The sequence below is a fragment of the Zeugodacus cucurbitae genome, chromosome 6 (assembly GCF_028554725.1).
Source record: "Zeugodacus cucurbitae isolate PBARC_wt_2022May chromosome 6, idZeuCucr1.2, whole genome shotgun sequence".
Classification (NCBI taxonomy): domain Eukaryota; kingdom Metazoa; phylum Arthropoda; class Insecta; order Diptera; family Tephritidae; genus Zeugodacus; species Zeugodacus cucurbitae.
The window spans coordinates 39,661,490-39,684,045 of record NC_071671.1 but is presented as its reverse complement, the minus strand read 5'-3'; the positions used below and the strand labels follow the sequence as shown (position 1 = coordinate 39,684,045).

At 32.5% G+C, this 22,556-nt stretch overlaps 1 protein-coding gene across 4 annotated transcripts in view; it reads right to left on the bottom strand.

The window, feature by feature from the left end:
* Pdk (pyruvate dehydrogenase (acetyl-transferring) kinase, mitochondrial) overlaps positions 1–22,556 on the bottom strand; it is a 37,381-nt gene that overhangs the window by 5,136 nt on the left and 9,689 nt on the right. The window contains exons 2-7 of one of the 4 annotated variants that reach the window (XR_003752691.2): positions 6,069–6,276; positions 5,416–5,606; positions 4,992–5,341; positions 4,706–4,930; positions 3,381–3,479; positions 1,453–1,568 (exon numbers count right to left, since the gene is read on the bottom strand). Coding sequence is in view for 3 of the 4 variants with exons in the window: in XM_029043261.2 (XP_028899094.1) it covers positions 1,512–1,568; positions 3,381–3,479; positions 4,706–4,930; positions 4,992–5,341; positions 5,416–5,606; positions 6,069–6,276 (1,130 nt within the window). In the remaining variant the exon portion in view is untranslated. The remainder of the gene's footprint in view (positions 1–1,452; positions 1,569–3,380; positions 3,480–4,705; positions 4,931–4,991; positions 5,342–5,415; positions 5,607–6,068; positions 6,277–22,556) is intronic. The other 3 variants (XM_029043261.2, XM_011191622.3, XM_054233930.1) reach the window with 3 other exon arrangements.

Sequence of the window (22,556 nt, the reverse complement as noted above, 5' to 3'; positions counted from 1 at the left end):
CCTTTTCCTCTATATAATAAAAATAAATCTATAGATATAGTAGATATGTATAGTCCACTAGGGAAGTAGAGAACCTATTCTTATACTCTCGCAACAAGTTGCAAAGAGAGTATGTAATATAGTTTTGTACACATAAAGGTTGTTTGTGTCACCTAAAACTAAAAGAGTTAGATATGGTTAAGAGAGTATGTAATATAGTTTTGTACACATAAAGGTTGTTTGTGTCACCTAGAACCAAAAGAGTTAGATATGGTTGAATTGAAATCCGGCTGTCTGTTCGTCTGTCTGTCCGTCCGTGCAAGCGATAACTTGAGTAAAAATTGAGATATCTTGATGAAACTTGGCACTTGGATCTTGAAATCGGACTACTGCCACGCCCACAAAATTGCGCAATCCGAAAACATATATCACTAAGCCATAACTAAAGCAAAAAAGTAGAAATTGATATAAAGGATCGCAATAGCAAGAGACATATATGGAGGTAATTTTTTGGGAAGGTGGGCAAGGCTCCAGCCCCTACTATGTTTTTGGTACATATCTCGTAAACTACTGATAGTGTGACTCTGCCCCCATATGCCTCATATACAGATTTTCAAACTTCCGATTAATATATATGTCGGTTAATATGTGAGATGTCTTAGCAAAATTAAGTAAACGTAAAATCTTGGATATAATGTAGCTAGGTGACAAAAATAGTTGAAATCGGTCCATAAATTAGCCAAGCCCCCTTATATAATCTATAAAGATTTTCGCAATTACAGTGGACTTTATGTCGACTATGTGTCTTAAAGAAATTACATAAATAAATTGCGAAAGTATTAACTGTTCGGTTACATCCGAACTTAGCCCTTCCTTATTCGTTTTCTTTCATTTTTTGTTTGTTACTTATAGAGAGATTTCGGATTCTGTATAATATTTTATGTACTATTTAAACTTCAAAGAGTATGAAAAACACATTTTTAATTTTACTGAGAAAACTATTATGCTCAGTAAAACATTTTAGATAGTTTATAAGTTTTACAAGAGATATAAACCTTTCGATTATTTCATTTAGTACGGCTTTCGAGAAAATACAATGTTGTATGTTTATGGTTCACGTTATCTTTTCGACTTCTCTCTATCTCTTTCCAAACATCACTAATCCACGAGCCACTTCAGTAAAAAATAATTAAACTTTATTGCAAAAGAATAAAAATACATTTATTTGCGAAAAGAAGAGTCGCTGCAGTTAAAATGAAACTAAACTCTTCTTTCAACTGTAGACTGTATCATGTCCATTTACATTTATAATTGGAATTTGAAAACGGACTCTCCAGTACTATCCTTCTTAATTATTATAGGTTTAAAGTTTATTAAACAATGTGTCTTTTATTGAAATGTGTAAATATTTAATAAAAATCGCAATCGTTTTAAAAGTGAATGATTTTGTATTGTGTGTATGCTTTGAAATACCTTTCGTCATAAATAAAAACCAACTGAAATGAGTCAAGCATTTTAGAATAAAACATACGCTAATTGTTTTTGGACGTGAAGAGACTATATATATAACGCCAACGGTTGGAAAAATTCTGAAATATATAATATAAAAAAATATGTGAATATGTAAAGAAATGTTCAAACTTGAAAAAATACAAAGCAAAAGCGAACAAAGACAATGCGAATAACAACAAACAAATTATTGCGGAATTAATAATTGAATATTTAGGCAATTTGAAAAAAAGACTGGGTAATACAAAAAACTGCAACAAACAAAATACAAAAATACACAAATTGCAAAGAAATGCATTTAACTAAAAACGCTAAAACTAAAATAAAATAAACTACAGTTGGTTTAAATAAATATTTGCGTTTATTTTTTAAGCCAATTACATTTGTTAGAGATACCTGTCTGCAACAGGCATTTCTGTGTTTATTTCGTAATAAATAATAAAATTGTAGATAATATGTAGACAAAGTAATTTCTCTTAGATAAAAACTAAAAATCATAAATATTTGTAGTATATATATGTATATAATTGTATATGCACATGTAAAGTAAACAATTTGGCTTAGTAAAAATAGTTTTTGTTTTTGTTGTTTTAAATCTACATTTTTTGCATGCTTTTACCACTTAATTGTGTCTCGTGAATAACTTAACCTATAAATCAAGGTTTACACTGCATACGCAGTACATACATATGTATTAAAGCTACGTTTCTGAAAGCCGTTCTTTAGTGTAAATAATTATAATTCAATAACTATATATACAATACGTAGAAATAACACTTTATAATATAGTTGTGCGATTGTACATACTTAACATACACACAAACTAAGTTTCTAATTTATAAACATACTCAGCTGATCCTCATCATTGTGAATTACGCCACAAAAACCAAACGCCCGCAAGCTGATAAATGAATATTCAAAGCATTGCGACTTGTTTGGAAAACAACACAAACATAACAATAACTGTATTTAAATGCTCCATCACTCAGTAACAGTATGCACATGTACGATGCATTGAAGGCGGTTTAAAGGTGCCAAAACAGAAAGCTAATCAATTGTCGTCTTATTTATTGTGTGTATTGGCTAAGCTGTTTTTTAATATAATATTATAAATTTTGGAATGTAAACCTAATTTAAATTCACTTTTTTCGTTTAACAAAACTAACTACAAATCAAAAGTTAACGACAATACAAACATATGTAAAAGAAACATACACACATACCGTTGTGTCTATTACTAACAAACATTTAACATGAATTTGTATTACTAAGTGAGCAAGAGAGGTTCAAAGATAAACATGCTAATTTCGAAATCGAAAATAATATTTCCAAAATGAAACACAATATGTCAACGTTTATAAATCTGTATGTATGTAAACGCAACGAAATATCTTGGAAATTGGTAAGTTTTCATGTGTAAACGGGATTTCCGAGCTATGACTAATTTCGCTAATCAATACGAGTACTGTATATACGCGTTTACTTTCAAATTTCAAGATACTCTATTAGCATCGTATAAAATCTAAAATCCCAAAAATAAAAGTTATCACTACCAATCGTTACATAATGTGTTTGACTTTAGAAGTACATACATATGTACAGTTAACAACAAATTTATATAATTAACAATTCTAGAATTTATACTACTAATTCACAATTTAAAGTTTCCTAAAATTCGTCCCTAATATATTGAAATAGTTTCGTTTAGTGCGGGAGCAGATTGATTTGGGTTTTCTTTTTTGCAGATGAGGAACCACAGGTTATTTCAACAAAGCATCATGATTGTGGGAGTTGGTAGAGGCACACATATATTTGGACGCTGCATATCACACAATCATTCATTACGCAGCAAGTGCATCCAACTCTTTTGTTTTCTTTTTCGGATGTTTTACCTGATTAGACCAATCGCCAGTGGGCACGGTGGCGCGATAAAATTTCGAGCTCGTTTTATTGAAGATGGGCAACAGCTCATTAGCTTCATCTGAAAGTGCCTGCAGAATAGAAAAGCGAAATTAATTTAAAATTTTTAGGTCAATATATCTTAAACAAACTGTACGAAAATTATTAAAATGTATATTCCTAAAATTAACAAGCTAATTCGCTATATAAAGAATAAAAAATCTTCCGAACCCTCAACCAAACTGCTTGAAGGATATATTATACAATAACACTGTAAAATATTCGGCAGGGTATTGAACTAAACTAATTTTTTTCGGAAGACTGAGTTATAAGTAAATAAAATTGTATTAAGTCTACAACTTTGCTTCCTTTGCTAGATGTCTCTAGGGTCAAGCACCGGTCGATTAATCGTTTTATATCGATCTTGGACATTTGTGTCAACATTAACCTAACAAAATATTTGTAGAGATCTGTTTGCATCGCAAACTTATTCTCAACTGAAACTGAATGTCACATTTTGATCCGAATTCTCGACATTCGCACGGAATACGCATGCTGCCAGAAAGATGGTCAAAAGTAGTAGCTAGCGACGTCCAATATTTTGAATAACATTTTTGTAACCGTTTTTATACGAAAAATGACTTAAATTTATAAAAAAAAACGACGGAAGCAAAGTAGTAGACCTAATATTATACAATTTTCGAAGTTAGCCTCCATAATCTAAATATTTGGTTTCAAAGTTCGAAAAAAAATTTAAAAAAATATTAATTACAGAATATAGTTACTGAAAAATCTGAAATATTGATATGTAGGCATGTCCTGGAGATTTCGCGATTTCATTTTATACCGAAATTACAAATCGCACGAATTGATTTGAGGTCTGATGAAATTCATTCGATCTTATTCTGATTCGAACTTAAATTCGAAACAGCTAATAGTCAAACAACTGACATTCAATAACAATTTTATGTGAAATATTTTGGTTAATTTGAGTGTTTTATTGTTTCTGCTTATTTAATATACCGATTAAGAGATCGTTTAAATCTTTTAGATATTCCAGAGTCAGTGTACGATTACGATTTGGTGTTCGAAAACGAAAACGGAACTGTGAAATACAGCACATGGCATCACGTCGTCGATGACAATTTCATGTGAAAACGAATTTCAACACAGCCTGATAAACTACAATTTCTTTTTGTTTCAATGGTGTATACTCTTATACTTTTCGGTTAAGTTTATATGACAGATGCTATAAGGTTCAGTTCATAGCCCGTGAATATAGTATAAATTCATATTCATAAAAATTTAGATTTCTTACCTTCATATAAATAATGGCATCGGTGCCATATCCCTCACATGATAGCAACACAATATCTCCATGGAAGTAGCGCGCATATAGACGTGAAATGGGCAGGCCATAACCGTAACCAGCCAATGGCACTGTATGCAGATCGGATTTTGATGGCTGTGGTGCTGTGCTGTACATATATTTGAACAGCTGGTCGCTTTGGGAACGTGGAATGCCGCCACCTTGGTCGGAGATCTAGAAAGGCACATGCCTACATTTGTTTGTTTTATAATTTAAGAAATATTAGTATTTATACCTTCACGCATATGTCCTCCTTGCCCTCCGCTATGAGCACCTTAATCGGCGGCAGCTTTTCACATTTATCCTGATCGTTGTTTTCCACAACAGCACGCATGGAATTCTTGAACAGCTCGAAGAGCATGTGATATAAATGCGAGGGTACATATACAGTACGTATGGGATTATTTGCTTTGTCATGTGGATTGTGCTCAGTGATTTCCAGTTCTGGACTGATCAGGTAGTATTGATCGCATAGAAAGCGTGCATTTTCATAAGCGTCTCTCACCACAGACGAGATCTGACAGGCCGGATCCAAGCAGCCAATATGGCGACCCTGCTCATTGGGGAACTGACCGAAGAGTATAGCTATAACCAAAAATAAAAAAAATACATACATATATAAATAAATAAAAAAAATATATTTTTTTAAAGCTCCTCACTGTGCTGATTGATGAGCATTCGTATGCTGATGCGTGACATGTACAGTCGATCGAGGAAGTATTGTATCGACGATTCCATGCCACAATCAACGGGGCCACCCTGATGCTCCTTCATCTCGATGACACCCTGAGCCATTGTTTGCACCACATCACTGTGTCGGTTGCGTATGTGCACCAAAGTGTTGCAAAACCTAAAATCGAAAAGATAATGGCACAAATTAAGTTCATATCTATGTATATTTTATTATGTATGTATGTGCAATAAATATTCAGTGGTAAATGCGCTCATAAACACAACAAAAAATTTGGCGCGTGTGGCAGCTAAGTGCAAACAGGTAAATTTAGATGTCTATAAAGGATTTATTACGCCGGTCATAATTAACTTAGCATTGCGTAATGTCTGTCGGCATATCGCGTTGTATTGTATAATACATTAGTCATAAAACGTGTTAAGTGAACAGCTTGCAGCTTATTGCGAATTCAAGTGCAAATCGACTCAAAGTGCTCATACGCAGACACACACCCACATACATATGTATGCATAAGTTTATATGTTCTTCTGTATAAATTAGTGAGCTGCACTTAACCTTCGTGTATTAATTAAACAACAAAAAAGCTCCAATCCGTGCAGTGATTCTCATTGCAGTACTCACTTTTCTAAGTTGCTATGCGTCGGTTCGGCCTTTTCGAATTTCAGCACATCCTCGAAGCTTTGTACGTACCACGAGCTCACCTGACTCACGGATCGCGTGTTCAGCAAATGGTCGGGCAGCAATGCAATCTCCTTCATGATATTCGCCAAACGTACGGGCAGTTCTTTACGCAGGAATATAAAGGATTTCTTCTCGCAGGCATTTTGACCTGTACGTATGAGAATGAGAAATATAGGACATTTTTAGAATTCTAAAACGATTTGTTGTTGATGACTTAGAAAAATTTCTGTGGCATGGAGCAATAAACGATAAAAAAAATTTAATATTAAACAAAAAAATAATCTTAATGTTAAACCAAAATAAAAAATTACGGAACCTCTATAATATAAATGTCAACGTATTTTAAACTTGAGCACAAAAAAAAGATTGCTACCCAATTTAAATGCCTTTATCATGCGCTAATATTTTCAATGAGCTAATCTTTTCAACAATTTATATATATATATTTGGGGTAGAGACCGCTTAGGCGATTATAGCCGAATCCAGAGCGCGCCATTCATCTCTCTGATTTGGAGTTTGGCGCCATTTAGAAATTCTAAGTCCTGCCAGGTCACTTTCCACTTGGTCTCCCTCTTCCGCGACTTCCACAGCCGGTACTGCATCGATCACTTTCAAAGCTGGAGTGTTTTCGTCCATGCGAATAACATGACCTAGCCAACATAGTCGCAACCAGACCCATTCGCTTCGCTTACTTATCCAGTCTGCTGCCAGCAGCTGTACACTCTTATAGAAGATTGTACCTTCTCTATTTAGCTCTGCAGCTCGTATTATTTTTCAAGCAATAGATTGAAGAAGTCGCACGATAGTGAATCACCCTGTTTGGAACCTCGTTTGGTATCGAACGGCTCGGAGAGATCCTTGCCAATCCTGATGGAGCTTTTGGTGTTCCGCAACGTCAATTTACACAGCCGTATTAGTTTTGCGAGGATACCAAATTCAGACATGGCGTCATTGAGGCAGCTCCTTTTCGTGCTATCGAAAGCAGCTTTGAAATCGATGAAAAGGTGTTATGTATCGATTCTTCTCTCTCGGATCTTTTCCAAGATTTGGCACATGGTGAATATCTGATCCATTTAACAATTTAATCATAATAAATGGACAGCTTTTGGAAAGATTGTTAACTTATTGAGACTACTAATACAAGTACAAGTATCAGTATGAAAAGGTAGAAAGTTTTTCTATGTTTTGAAAGATTGCCTATTTTCAAAAGTGGCAACAATAACAATGTCGGAAACAATATAGTGGGGCAGAGGCTTTATTTAATGGCATATTATCTCTCATCTGGAACTGTTTCATGAGTTTTCTATCTCGTTCGATCTAACTTCATAATGAAATGATAAACTGAATATTTTTGCTACCATCTGTAATTCATCTGGTTGTTGTAGATACAACTTCAATGTCCGGTTCATTAGAACTTTGTATGCCAAAGTATGGATGTCGGTTATGTCGCAGCTATTGATTTTCTGATATGCTCCTAAGTACATACTAACTTTATGGCGTATAAGAATAAGATTAGTCGAATAATTTGCTAATTCTACCTTGGAGTTGTAATAATTTTCCAACTGATCTCTAACCTCCATACTTATTCTGGAGAACCTAATATTCTTGGTTAGGTTCTTGCTATATATATTTATATACAAAGATGTTTACTGATTTTTACTTATTAATTTTCACCATACAGACTAACACAAGTCAGGAATAAGTATTTTTTAATAAATAATTATGGATGTGACTGAAACTCTTTTGGCTAGTAAAACATAGAAACTCTGTGCTAATAGCAGTGAGTAAAATGTATGTTAAATTATTTCTTGATTAATGGTCATTATTCCAAGTGAAACTGGTCATCCCTAGATAAAAGAGCTGAAAGGATTGTTAAGTGTTCAGTCGCTAGTTTGGCGAAACTGACACTTCGAATTACAATATCAAAAATATATCTAGTATATAGATAAATCTAGATAATGAACAAAGGAAAAAAGAAAATATGAAAATTTGTATTTTTATCAGGTTTTTAACAAAAAAAAAAACCTCAAATTTTTTAGTCAAATTTTCGCCATATATTGGCTTGAAAAAAAAGTTGTAAAAAAAAATCCTTCGTTCATTAACTAGATAATGTTATTTCAAAGATCTGTGCAAAATTAGAACAAAAGCGATTCATTATTTTTCGAGAAATGGTGTCCATCGACTTAAAACGTGAGTTTTGAGATAACCGCTTTTAAAGTTTTACATTCAAACTGACGTGGCCTGATGGGCGGAATTTCCAAAGGGTCCATCTCTTAAAATTTTACTCGGATCGATTTTATTTTTTTGGATAATATTTCAACCATATTATACTATTTAATAAGTCTTGGAATTTTAAAACCCACCTAACCCCTTAAACTAACATTTATCATTTGTATTGGTGGAGAAATTGGCTCGCTATGTCGCAAAATTACAGTTTGTAAGTGTTTTAGTGTTTTCAAACACATACATATGTACATATGTACATATGTATATGGAATTGAAATTGACTCATCTTTTGATTGTTTACACAGAGTAATACGAAATTTTAATATACACGTAGCCTATTGAAATAAAAAAAAAATGAATTTATATTAAACGAAGAGTTTTAACGGGAATATAATCCAATGTGTTGTATTCCAAGAATAAAACGTTTTTTTATAATTTTCAAGGAAGTTGCAACGCTTTGAGACATAAAACATGTGATTTCAGCGAACTTTCTTTGACCATATGAATGTGTTTTATAGCGCGGTTTATTTGCATTTCTTCAAGTATATGAAGTCAACAACCGGTTAAGGCAAACTTAAAAAATGCAAAGTTCAGCAAAATAAAGCGTAAACAAGATTTCAAAGCGCATGAGTAATGAGGCACAATAAAAAATTAAAATAAAACAATACAGATATACATTGCACATATGTATGTATGTATGTAAATAAATGCACAAACAAGTGTTTGCTTGTTGGCGGTAGCCTTTGCAAACTTCGATACGAAAGGCAAATTGCCGATATGTAGCAATTTAACAGCAGAAAAACTTATTTATTTAGCAATAAAATTTAATTAGGCATAATATACAATACATATGTATGCACATATGTTCATACATACTCATATTGAAGGTAAATATCTAAGTACATGTTATTGTACTTTGTTTATTTATGATCCTCGGTTTTGCGATTGCCTCAAGCACTTCAATTAAAGTAAGTCAAGTGGACGGGTGCCATCAAGGTGTTTGTTGGGTCCACATAGAAACAGATGATGGCCTCCACGAGTGTTACTGCTTGTGACCAGTGTGGACAATATTTTGAGTCAAGGTAATGAGTGCTTTCGAGCACTTTCGAATTTTACTTACTAGCATTTTTACAATCTTCAACTACAACTGAGTTCTTGCTAGTATGTGTGATGAGAGAGATAATGAAATCATTGCGCACAGTGGGACCGAAGCTTTCTTGTAAGCATTAAAAAGCAACTCCATTGAGCGGGAAAGATCGTTAGCGAGAACAGAGCGATAGTTTACGCATGGCCAACAGCGACAAATCGATTATTCCAGAGAGCGAATGTAAGCGGGTGAGCCACATGAACCACTTTAGTGGCGGTCTCAAAAAATGATTGACTTCGCTTTCGGTATATATGGAAGCGATCGTACATTTCGATCGTATATACATATGTATGTAACATATGTTTGTGAGCGCAGGCGGGCGCGTTCGCTTTGCAGACAACACACTTAAGAGCTCTAGATAGCGACAAAGCGAATTGACGTAGTCATGTTGACGACGACGACGACGACGGCTGATTATGCCTTTTTGGAGGCCAAGTCGCCCAAAAAGAATATCATAAAAACAGAAATAATAAAATATAGTATGAAATAGATGAATAAAAACAATAACAAATATGAGCTCATCATCAACGAAACAAACAACAACAAAAACACAAAAACACAAAAAAACAAAAAATGGAAATGAAAATATATTAGACAATTTGCGCGCGTGTGTTAAAATTGTTAGTGTTGTTTGTTGTTTCTTTTGTCAGCATATTTTGCTTAGATATAGAAAAATAAAACAACAACTTATGGACTTTGCTTATTTACTATACAAAGTGGCCACATGAGTATTCTAGAAATGTTTTTTCTTTTATTTTTAACACAACACAATTGTGTGCCGGTGAACAAGCCCCCGCCAACTATGCCAACAGCAAACGTGGAAATCTGCTTGCCCGGTGTGAATTTTGACACACACACACAAGCCCGTTGTTATTATTAACTTATAATATATAGTATATTTAGTTGTTTTTATGAATCGGTATTATCGGCGACCTAGGTTATGTTCATATAACGGTATAATAAGGATAAGCAAAACATTTCGAATCTGTCGGTACTTGGCGAATATTAGTACTATAAAATATTGAGATTTAAGATTATTTCAATTATGTATATATTAAAAATTATTCCGTCGGAGTTAAATAAAATTTTATTAGCTTGCAATTAAGCAAATCTCGAAAAAAAAATTTTTAGTATAGGCAATGTTTGTTGTTTAGTTTATGGAAATTAAAAAAAATGGGCAGGTCTAATAATGCATTATTCATGGCGAACTCAACAAGTTACTTCCTTTGCTTATTTATTATTGCTCTGTGGCTCCGCTATTAATGGAGGTGTGAGCATGTTTTCATGCCGAAGTGCTAATGGCAATCGCAGACGAGATAAAAATTGCAAAAAAAATCTACATTTCAAAGACTGTTTCTATATAATGTGCTGTGTATGTAAATACAAAAGCAAGGCAAATCAATGCAAATATTTATTATAACGATAATAATTTTCACATTTGCTTGATGTTATGAAAACTAAAATTGATATTATTTAGCATGGAAAAGTCGTAGGTACGATATTCATAAATACACGCAAAATCGATGACCTACATGTGTCCTTTTTCAAAACAGCACCAAAAATACTAAATTTAAGAGAGTCACATGGAATGATAAAAACATAAAAACATTCACGTCACCTCTACACAATATATGTATGTATGTACATTTGTATGTGTGTATAATTTAGTCAAATATGTGCATATTCAATTGTGTATACATACATATGTATCTGTATTCGTAAATCTGATGCAATATTGGTCTCATCTAAATCATTTCCACGCCGAGAGAGCTCCCACACAAAAAGGACTTTGATACAAGAATAAGGAGATAGTAACTACTTTAGAATAGCATAGCATCAAAATGGCACACGGTGCAGTTGCTGATGATAGAACATAAACACTTAGAAAACACGAATATGGAAAATATTAAATGAAATAAACCTTTTTGAAATATTCTATCATAATAGCCTTGTATAATACTTAAAGAGCTGCTATAACTAACCCACAAATAAAGACATGAAAATAAAATTTTGTACAGAGGATCACACTAGGGAGAGACATATTTGAATACATTTTTGTTTTTTTGGGAAAGTGGGCGTGACCCAGCTCCCAAATTGGTTTTTTGTATATATCCCGCAAACCACTAAAGCTATACAGACCACACTTTCTGCAGTCACTGCCCCTACGTACCCCATTACACACCATAAAAATAGGTGAAATAGGATAATAACCACGCCCACCTCCCATACAAAGGTTATGTTGAAAATTACTAAACGTGCGTGAACTCACTAACGGAAAACATCAGAAACATTAAATTTTGCAGCAGAAATTGCAATAAAAAGCTGCACGCTGATTTTTTCCATCTTCTTTCCTTCACTTTATAGTATAAACATTAGGTACCAATGAAGATAGCGAAATAAAACTTTACACAAATACTGTATTTGAGGTGCGGCATAACTTACGCAAAATTCGGACCATAAATTTTCGAGGCCATAGATATCGAACAAGAAGAATTCACTGCCTATGCATAATCTTTTATCGTAAATATGAGTAAATCTCTCAGATATTTTAATGTAATTCAGATAATGTAAATCTTTTTCTTCTAATAGTGTGTCTCTGTATCAAAGAGTGGTATTCAAAATCGGGCCATAACTTCCCTAACTGCCATATACCCAATTATAGGTTTTTCAAAAATACGGCTGGCTTCATACCCCATATATCGGTTAATATGTGAGATACCTTAGAAAAATTAAGTGAATATAAGGTCTTGGACATAGTGTACCTTAGTGGTGAAAATGAGTGAAATCGGTCCAGGAATTACCTCAGCCCTCCTATACAACATATAAAGAAGGTTTTCGTTATTCTATTGGACTTTATACCGAATATAAGGTTCAAATGGTGTGTTCTCACAATAAAACTACATATGTACATTAGGGTGGCCCTTAGTTGTATGGAGGATAAAAAAAGTTTCTGGATTCTCGATCGCACCCCCTAGAAATATGCGAATAGCCCAAAAACTAGTATATACAAAGTTTTGGGTCAATCAAAAAAGGTTTAGAGGTTGCGCAAGGAGCTTGAAATCCTGAAAATAATAAGAATTTTTGCCATTTTTATGTCTCAGACTTCCATATTTCAAAGTCACACTATCCCTTACAGGTTTTCCATACCGTAATAAGATAACAAGAAAAACATTAGAACCGTTATAACGGTATATCACGAGCATGCGACGCTTGAGTATGCACCACATTAAATTTACTTTCATATTTGTATTTCTGTAACTCTATCATCAGACCGATTTTTAAGAATGTGGTAATTTTGGAAAGGTAATAAAATTCAGATCTTATTACGGTATGGAAACCAGATAGTGTGGCTTTGAAATATGGAGACATAAAAATTGCAAAAATTCTTAATTTTTCAGGATTTCAAGCTCCTTGCGCAACCTCTAAACTTTTTTGATTGACCCAAAATTGTGTATATACTAGTTTTTGGGCTATTCGCATATTTCTAGGGGGTGCGATCGAGAATCGGAATACTTTGGAAAATAAGGGCCACCCTAATGTACATACATATATACTTAAATTGCGGGAGTAAAATATTGGAATAAGATTATGGGAACAATTTAATTTGTCCCTTGAGCCAACAAAGTTGTGTTTTATCTATACTACTATTAGTATTAGATTTGTATGTATGTTTGTAATGAATAAACTCAAAACACCCCGAGTAACATAGGCTATATTTATTCCTAGAATTTCAACTTTCTGGAAATAGTTCCCAGGTGAGGGTATCAAAAAGACTCCTGATGGAGAATCTTAATCTGAAACTGAAAATCGTCTAGCAAGTAATTCTCTTCGCATCACAATCGTGTTCCAGAAAGTTGAGGAACGAGCGCTCGCAGCTGCTTGCTGAACAAAATTTCAAAACCCATAACTTATAACTTTTGAAATGTTTGTTCAAACCCGTGCTAAGCCGGAGCGGTCTGCTAGTTTTAAATAAAGCCTTAGAAGCAAAAGCTTTCAATTACAATTTCTACTATATTGTATAAAAGTTATACCCTTACGGTTACTGCAAATAAAATGTCTGCATTAACTTAAGTCGACAACTTAAGAGAACTGTAGCAAATAAGCTATTGAGTCAGCATCTAAGGCTTTCTTGAGCTCTGCATTGAAACTAGAGTCGAAGGAAAACAAAGCAAGTAGTACAGAAAATAACTGTAAAACCGCAATGAAAGTAAAATTTACACACCGAAAAAGTCATCATTTATGTCTATATGTTATTTATAAAACAATTTGCGGTACATTTGTAAATACATATGTATTATATATATATTTCCTTGCCTTCATTTGTGCAAATATAACTGAACTACATACATATATTGCGAGTATGTTGTTATTTTTGTTATTTTAGTTGAGCTTAAAAACCCAATGAAGCTCATTTTGTTTGACGATATTTGATAAGCTTCAATTCACACACATACTATGTATACTATATCAACAATAATAACAAAACAAAAATAGTAAATACATAGATAACAATAAAGAGAGAAAGGTGACATACAAACATACACACACATACCTATGTATATTTATATATACATACATATGTATATAGAGATGTGCGAATGCTCCACTTGGGAATGTTGTGATGCGTCTGTGGCTATGCGCGTGTCACCAGTGTTTTGTTTACAAAAGCTGCGGGGCGGGCGCGAGGAGCGGAAACATTGTTGAAATTTTACAATATTTTGTTGTTGTCGGGTAGCTGACTTAGAAATTGTAGTACATAGCAGTAAATATGTTTAAGTGAATTAAAGTGAGAAAAATACTGCAAGATATTTGAACAGTTTAATTTTGACATGCCTCCACTGAATGTCGCGAATAATACAATAGCATAAATTTCAATTAAATTTACTTTATTTTGGCGTAGCGTATGCCATGTAGATTGTATGAGCGCATCACGTAGACAACTTGGACGCTGCTATGAAAATAAAAACAATAAATATTTTACAGCAACAAAATGCTTTGACGAAGGCGGCGAGCGAATCTCAATAATTTTGAATGACAAAGCAAAACAAAATAAAATAGAACTATTTATGGTGGTGTGTGTGTGTGTAATAAAAATAACAAATAATGCTAAATAATAAATAAATTTTATTAGCTGTTGTTGTGCGTCTCTTAATAGAAATAAAAATTAGAAAAAAAAAAACTAAAAATATAAATTAGAAAATTTTTCTTTTCTTAAATTTTTATTTATTCTGAATAAAAATTTATTTGGAATGTTTTACGCTTATTCTGAGCAACCACGCCCTCTTCTCACTTTTGATATCCTCAACGCAAGACCTCATGAAGTTATCATAACTTGGAACAAACTCAGGCGAATATATCAATTCCTCGTAGGAAACAATAATGATAGGGTCGATAAAAATAATAATAATTTTGTGATGTTTAAAGCCTCGGCAAAGTGAAACAGTCGTATGATATCTTAATAATTTCTTAACTTCTAGAACAACGGTTAAATTTTATTTTAATTTCGAATATTATTATTAACCCAAACGATTACCCTCCTCCCGCCCAACCGACGCAGTCCGCATACGAGCGGAATTTGCCGAGTCTAGAAAGGCAAGAGATTTTTAAGCGTCCGGTTCTCAAACTGCTCAGCTACAGAAAGAAACATTTCAACAGCTGAGATTTAAAAATTTATAAAAACAAAAAGTTAAAAATTTCTGATTATTTATTAAGAGAAGACAAAATAGTTTTTTTGATGCTAAATATTGAGTCAGATGGATCAAATGTGCTGGAATGCGAATTAAAATCATGACATATTCGGCAGAATGGTTCATTTAACTCAAAATTTGTTCTAGAAGATTTTAGAAATAATGGTCTAAACTGCCTGGATGAACGCAATGGGACATTAAACTTAATATCAGACAAAAGGAATGAACTACAAACTAAACCATTCAGAAGTTTTACTAGAAAAATTATACCTAGCATTTCTCTGCGACTAGTGAGTGTGGGAAGATTTATAAATTTTAAACGACTAGTATACGGGGGAAGATTCAATCTTGAATCCCAATGTAAGTGGCCTAAAGCAAAAAGTAAAAATTGTTTTTGAACGGACTCAAGCTTATCAGAATGGGATTGATAGCTAGGATTCCATACCACAGAACCATACTCCAATATAGGCCTTACCAATGTTGTAAAAACAATTTTAGTAATATACGGATCACTAAATTCTTTAGACCAACGTTTAACAAAGCTAAGAGCACCTTTAGCTTTTAAGACAATTAAATTTACATGAGAATTAAAATTTAGTTTAGGGTCCATATTAACTCCTAAATCAACAAAGCTAAAAACTTGCTCTAAACTGAAGTTATTTATTACATAGGGGGAAAGATCAACAGTTCTACGGGAAAAGCACATCGTTTTACATTTTTTAAGATTCAGTGGCATATCATTTTTGTGACACCAACTAACTAAATTATTTAAATCCGATTGCAACTCAGTCCTTTCGTTATGAGAAGTATATGATTTAAAAAGTTTTACATCATCCGCATATAATAAAATTTCTGAAAACTTAATTACTGAAGGTATATCATTGATGAACAACAAGAACAGAATCGGGCCGAGATGACTACCCTGTGGAACCCCTGAAGTGACACTAATTGAATCGGATAATGTATTATTAAATAAAACTTGTTGTTTTCTGTTAGTAAGATATGAGGATACCCATTCAAGAAGTCTTGATTGAAAACCAAGAAGATTCAGTTTTTGCAAAAGAATTGAGTGGTTTACTCTATCGAATGCTTTACTAAAGTCTGTATATATAACATCTGTATTCTTATTATCCCTAAAACCCATTGACACATGGTTTACAAATTCAAGCAAGTTAGTTACTGTAGATTTCCCTTTACAAAATCCATGCTGAGAGAATGAAATTAAAGGAGAGATTAAGAAAGTTATTTGGTCAGTGACAATAGCTTCAAAAAGTTTGGGTATAGCTGACATTTTAGCTATCCCCCTATAGTTCTCAACAGATGATCTAACTTCACCTTTATGCAAAGGTAATATAAAAGAGTTTTTCCACATTGACGGAAAAATACCTTGTTTAAGAGATAGGTTAAAAAGCTTAGTTAAGGGCAGATAGATATATTTTGCGCAATTTTTAAGAAAGCTTGAGGGAATCATATCCGGGCCATATTTAAACGAATTTTTTAACGTAACTCAATAATTTAAGACATCTGTTTCAGAAATAATTGGTGTATTAATTACAGTACTCGGACATAACACTTGATGATATGGCACATTCATAGGGTAGTTTGAACAATAATTGGATTTGAAGAATTCTGCAAACATATTAGAAATAATATAATTGTCACATGACATTGTTGATTTATATTTCATCGCGGACGGAAAATTTGAAATCCTGCGTTTGGAATTAACGAAACCATAAAACAATTTCGGATTACGAATAATATTATTTTTTACTTTGATTATGTAGTGAAACGGTCGTATGATATCTTAATAATTTCTTAACTTCTAGAACAACGGTTAAATTTTATTTTAATTTCGAATATACAGAGGTAATCAAAATTATTTACACAGCGAACGTTTTTTATATATTCCACAGAAAAAGCTTTTTCTTGTTGTTTTTGATGTGACAGTGCCACAAAATGGTATGTTGTTGTAAACAAAAAGATGAAGACGAACAATCCAAAGGTCAATTTAAAGAGAACACGGCGGAAACCTGTAATAACTCAAAGATAACGTAGAATATTAGTAGTAACTGTCATACAAAATTCCAGAATAAATCCTGTTAATATTAAGCACCATTAAATCATCATATTGCATGAACAGTTAATGATGCTACACTGCTCAGGACATCTAAAGAGATTCGCATTAACACCTGCGTTGTGCATAAAGTGGTCAATATTTCCGAGACTATAATATAAAAAGCGATTTGCCTCTCATTTGCCGTAATTAGCATGGCTGGCGTGGACAGCTGAATTTTTGTTCCAGTCTCTGCTTAGTAAAACCTTTGTGCATTTTGAGAATAAGAAATATGCAGTTCAGGCGGTAAACTGAGTCTGAGGTGACAGGATAATTTTTTGGGGAAGTTTTCCTCACCTCCGGATATTCAATAAACCACGTGACCATGACGTAGTACAGGTCAATCGGCCTTTTCCAACTATTGGCATGATTTTACAACACGACAATGCTCTATATCAAGTTGGCCAGCGCCGAACACCGAACTAAAATTTATTGAAAATGTTAGGGCTTTCATTAAATATCAGAGGACAGTTGGTACAATGACAGAAGACGCCGATATTACCGAAATTTGGTCTAATTTAACACTTAACTTGGGTAGAATCAATTCGAACCAGATACCAGACTGGTATTGAGGCCAAAGGCGAAATAACCAATTATGAATTTATCACCTTAGAATAGTAACATAGACAGAGCATTAAAATTTATAAAATTATCATTCATTAAGAACAGGATAATACAGTTTAAGTTGCGTGTAAATACTTTTGACTGCTGTCATACACACATATGTATGTCCAGCCAAGAATGATAGAAGACAAGATTACGACATAGTGACGCGCTCACTTTTTTTACATTTTATTTAAAACGAATTTAAAAAAATCATTTGCCGACAGAACAGAATTCCTTCGTCAACATTATATTATTAATGCATTAAATTTAACAGAGCCATCACTAAGTAAAATTTCGATGAGTAGCAGGATGATACATATGATTGCTATCTTATCGATACTTGTTTTCATCTCTGCAGTATGCGATAAACAAATTTAGATTACACATCCAAAAATACATAAGTGAATTTGGTTTACCATACAATTTCCATTCCACAACTAAATCGCTATAATGCACGTCCAATTATTTTTCACAATCAAAAATTATATTGCCGCACCGCGTAGCTTTTCCCAAATTTCATAGCGTTTTAGTGTTACCAGATTCGATAACTACGAGAACAGTTGTGAAACCAATTAGCAACAGTTGAGTCCAAATGGACCAAAACGGACACCGTGACAACAACAGACCATTTATGGCACTGTCACATCAACAACAACAAGTGGAATTTGGAAAAAACATTCGATGTGAAAATAATTTTGACTACCTCTGTATTATTGAACCATGAACTTTTTTATTAAATTATGAATACTTTCTTCTTTAATAATTTCCATCCTTTGTTAGTCTATACATAATTCTGTTATCGATATTAATAACTAAAGACTTTTTACGGCAGCAGCGACACAAAATCTAAATTATATTCTTATAAATGTTTATTTTATTTACAAATTTGTTTTGTTGGCAAAAGCCTATTTATTTAAACTGAACTTACTTGAATAATATACGTTTAATATTCATTACATATTTGTAAATAAGCGATATACTATCAGAATTCGGAAGGCAACTGTACTTACTATACTATAAATTCAACGTTTTGCGCGAAAGTTATTGATAAAATATTAACAACAAAATCTTAAGTGCTATTATGTAATATTGTTATTGTATTGCTCATTTACACATGAATTCGAGTGTCGACACGCTGGAGTTAAGAATCCGATTAGCTGAACAGAAAGAATATTGGTTGGAAACTAGAAGTTCTTGTGTAATATCAAAGTAGACAGAAAAATATGAATACAAAATTTAAATTGAAGTGAAACCGATTGTAATACCATTTACTTTTTATTTAATTAGACTACAACAATTTGATATAATTTCAGTTTAGATTATTCCTTTCCGCAGACAGATCCTCACGATTATTGGTTAGAGAGTCAAGAATTGTTGTTTATGCATCCTAATTAAGTAATATATATGTAAATGAATCAATTATATTTGAAGAAAACTCGATGATTGTACTTGCGGTACGATTATGCACATGGGATTTCCGCCAGAAGGTCCACCACAGACAAAATATTAAACATTATTAGAATTACAAAGTTTTTGCATATTTTCATAGGAAAATATTTAAATTTATTTATACTAAATTAATTTTAAATTAATTCATAACCAATTACGAGATATACGAAAGCCAAGTCGCGTAGGAGCTACTTTTCTCATTTCGATTTTTCTACTGCATTTGTTTTTTCGTCAAAATTGTTAAAGAAACATATCATGTATAATTTTTTGCTTTGTGTAAAACCTCTATAACGGTACAAAGAGCAAAATAAAATGCATAAGAAACCATGCGATTGCAAATAGCTGTAAGTTTTTGCTCTCTTATTATCCTATATTTTAATGTCCCGTGCGACATCAAAAAACAACACTTATTCCCACTGCATCGCAAATAAAAGCAGCAAGCCCGCCAAATTTTGGGTATAAACAGTAAATTTTTATACAATTAAAATAAAAAGAAACTTGTTCAAAAATCAGAAGATTTGTGGTTTTGGTAACTACTTAAAATTGGTCCCGTGCGACATCATAGGTGTGGAATTTAAAAATTGAATTTTTTTTTGTTTTATAAAATTGACTTAAATATGTAAATATATACATTTACATTATATATTTACATATGAGCAAAAACCGCACTTTAAATTCCACTAACCAGCTATTTAAATAGATTTTGGCGAAAATTATAGGCTTACAAATCAAAATAAGAGTGCTCATTTTAACAAGGTTGTTAGGAGGAAATCGTTTGCTTTTAAAAGTGACAAGTTCACGCACGACATATTATTTTCTTGATAAATCTCTTAACTAAAATTTAGAAATCATTTAGTTGCTTTTCTAAAATATTTATTTTTTTTTAATGTAACTGCTCTCAGTTTAAAATCAAATTTATATTATCAAGCCTGATTGATTTTATAAAATAATTAAAATAGTCTTCATTAGAATAGTATAATTTTTTTGCAAGGAGCCGTCGATAGAGTGGGAGCAGTTATCAAACGAAAAGTTTTGCAGATAACGAAATCCAAAAATGTTTATTCCCGAGGACAACATTTTCTTAAAAAACTGTATTTCACATTCATAATACTATTTTCATTTCATACTATGGAATTTTTGTTGTGTTTCTCTTTGGATATTAGTTAAAATAAATAAATAAATACATTTACTACTCTCTTAAGCCATTTTATTGGACATGTTGTTAAATAATTCCGTATTATAACAACAAAATCAACATAAATATTATGATGGAAAAAAATGTCCCGTGCGAATGTGATTAATAATTAATTAAAAAAAAGTATATAAATATTATTGGATGAAATTTATACCATCTTTAAAGGCCATCAATGCGCAACATTTTACAATCAAAAACATTTGAATATTGCCTCACAATTCGCTGAAATCGCCGTTTGAATCGTTGTCCCCAAAAACGACTTCCATTTTTTGTATCGTGCGAATGCCTTGGTTTTTTGCAATTATCTTGAAAATGAAAACCGTTCCAAAATCAACCTTAACACTAAATGTAGAGCTAATGAAGGGCCATTAAAAAATCCTACTGTCAAAATTAAAAAACATTTTAGTTCATATTTTATTTTAGTTGAAAGGTGTACGATTGTCCCGTTCGACATGGCGGAAATGCCCACATACAAATTGTATTGTAACTTTACTTTGCGAAATTTTTGTGAAATCGATGACTCTGAATATAGAAAATAAATTAAACTTCGTGACCAAAAGTGATTTGCCAAAATAATTGCTTCGTGACTCAAATATCGATACATCGATAATAATATAATAAATACTTTTGAAAAAGCTTCAGTGATTGCACGTAATTCACAAAATTACTTCTGCAACTTTGCATTTAAGCATCATGGCATTGACAGTTTGGTCAGTTAGATGTGTTTCACAGTTGTGCAGTGTATGTCTAAACATTTTATATAAAGGATATGCAAATTTGTAAATTAATGGTTAGGTGGGTTTCCAAATTTCAAAATACAAAAAAAAATTGTTTGTCTTATTTTTTAAAAATTACCCAAAATATCAAATCGATACGAGTAAAATTCTAAGGGATATTATATTGGAAGTTCCGACCCTCAGGCCAAGTCAGTTTGAATAAAAAACTTAAACGCGTTTATCTTAAAATTCAATTTCTTAAGACGGTGGATATGATTTCTCGAGAAATTAGGATTGTTTTTTTTTTTTGTAAATTAAAAATTAATTTTGTTTTGTTAAAGTTTTGTCAAAAATTCAAAATTTAATAAATTTGCTTGTTTTCCACCTCTGAAACCCACCTAACCCCTTAATGATAGTCAACGGATTCTCAAATGTAGCAAAGAAAACATCACTATAATAAACAGGTCCTTGTCCACTGCACATAATCATTTCGCATTTACAAATGATTTCTCGTGACATTATCAACCAGATCCATTTCATGTTGTTGTTGTTGTGCCTAATTGCTTTGTCGAAAACATTCCACAAATATTTTTTAAAAAACTTTTCTCAAACAAACATCCGCTGTCTGGATCGTTTGGAAATTGACTGAAAAATTGTGTCCAATTTATCGAAGATATATTGGTTTTTAAGATATCTATATGCATATCAATTATTATTATTTATTGTAGGCGTTTGTCGAACGAAATTACGTCAAAGGAAAAATCACAAGATTGCTACACATTTTGTATTTTTTATCACATTATCATCTGCACTTTGTACTTACAGAATACCAACACACCACGTATATAGCGAATTTGTATTCATTTCGTTCAAACTTTGTACCTTGTACCTGACCAAAAATGCTGACATGGACACACAAAAAATCCAAAACGGTAAAAAGCAATGCATCATAAGATCAGACGTAATTGAAAAATGACAAAAAAGTGATCGTAATGGACAACAGAAAAAAAAATTGAATCAAAAAATACCTATGAAGAGAAAAAAGCAAAAATGTTTACTGGCACACGCCCCCTCAACACAAGCACCACCCGAAAGACAACACAAACATCATCAATATCAATTTATGCGGAATTATGGCGGGGAAGTGGTGTGTAGGAATGTTCGCTTTGTCATTGTAAATATTTTCACACGCAAGAAAAATTGCAAAAAAACATATGATAAACATAAATCGAGATATACATATATACATGCGTATATTAGGATTTATTAATATGAAATAAGAAAATATA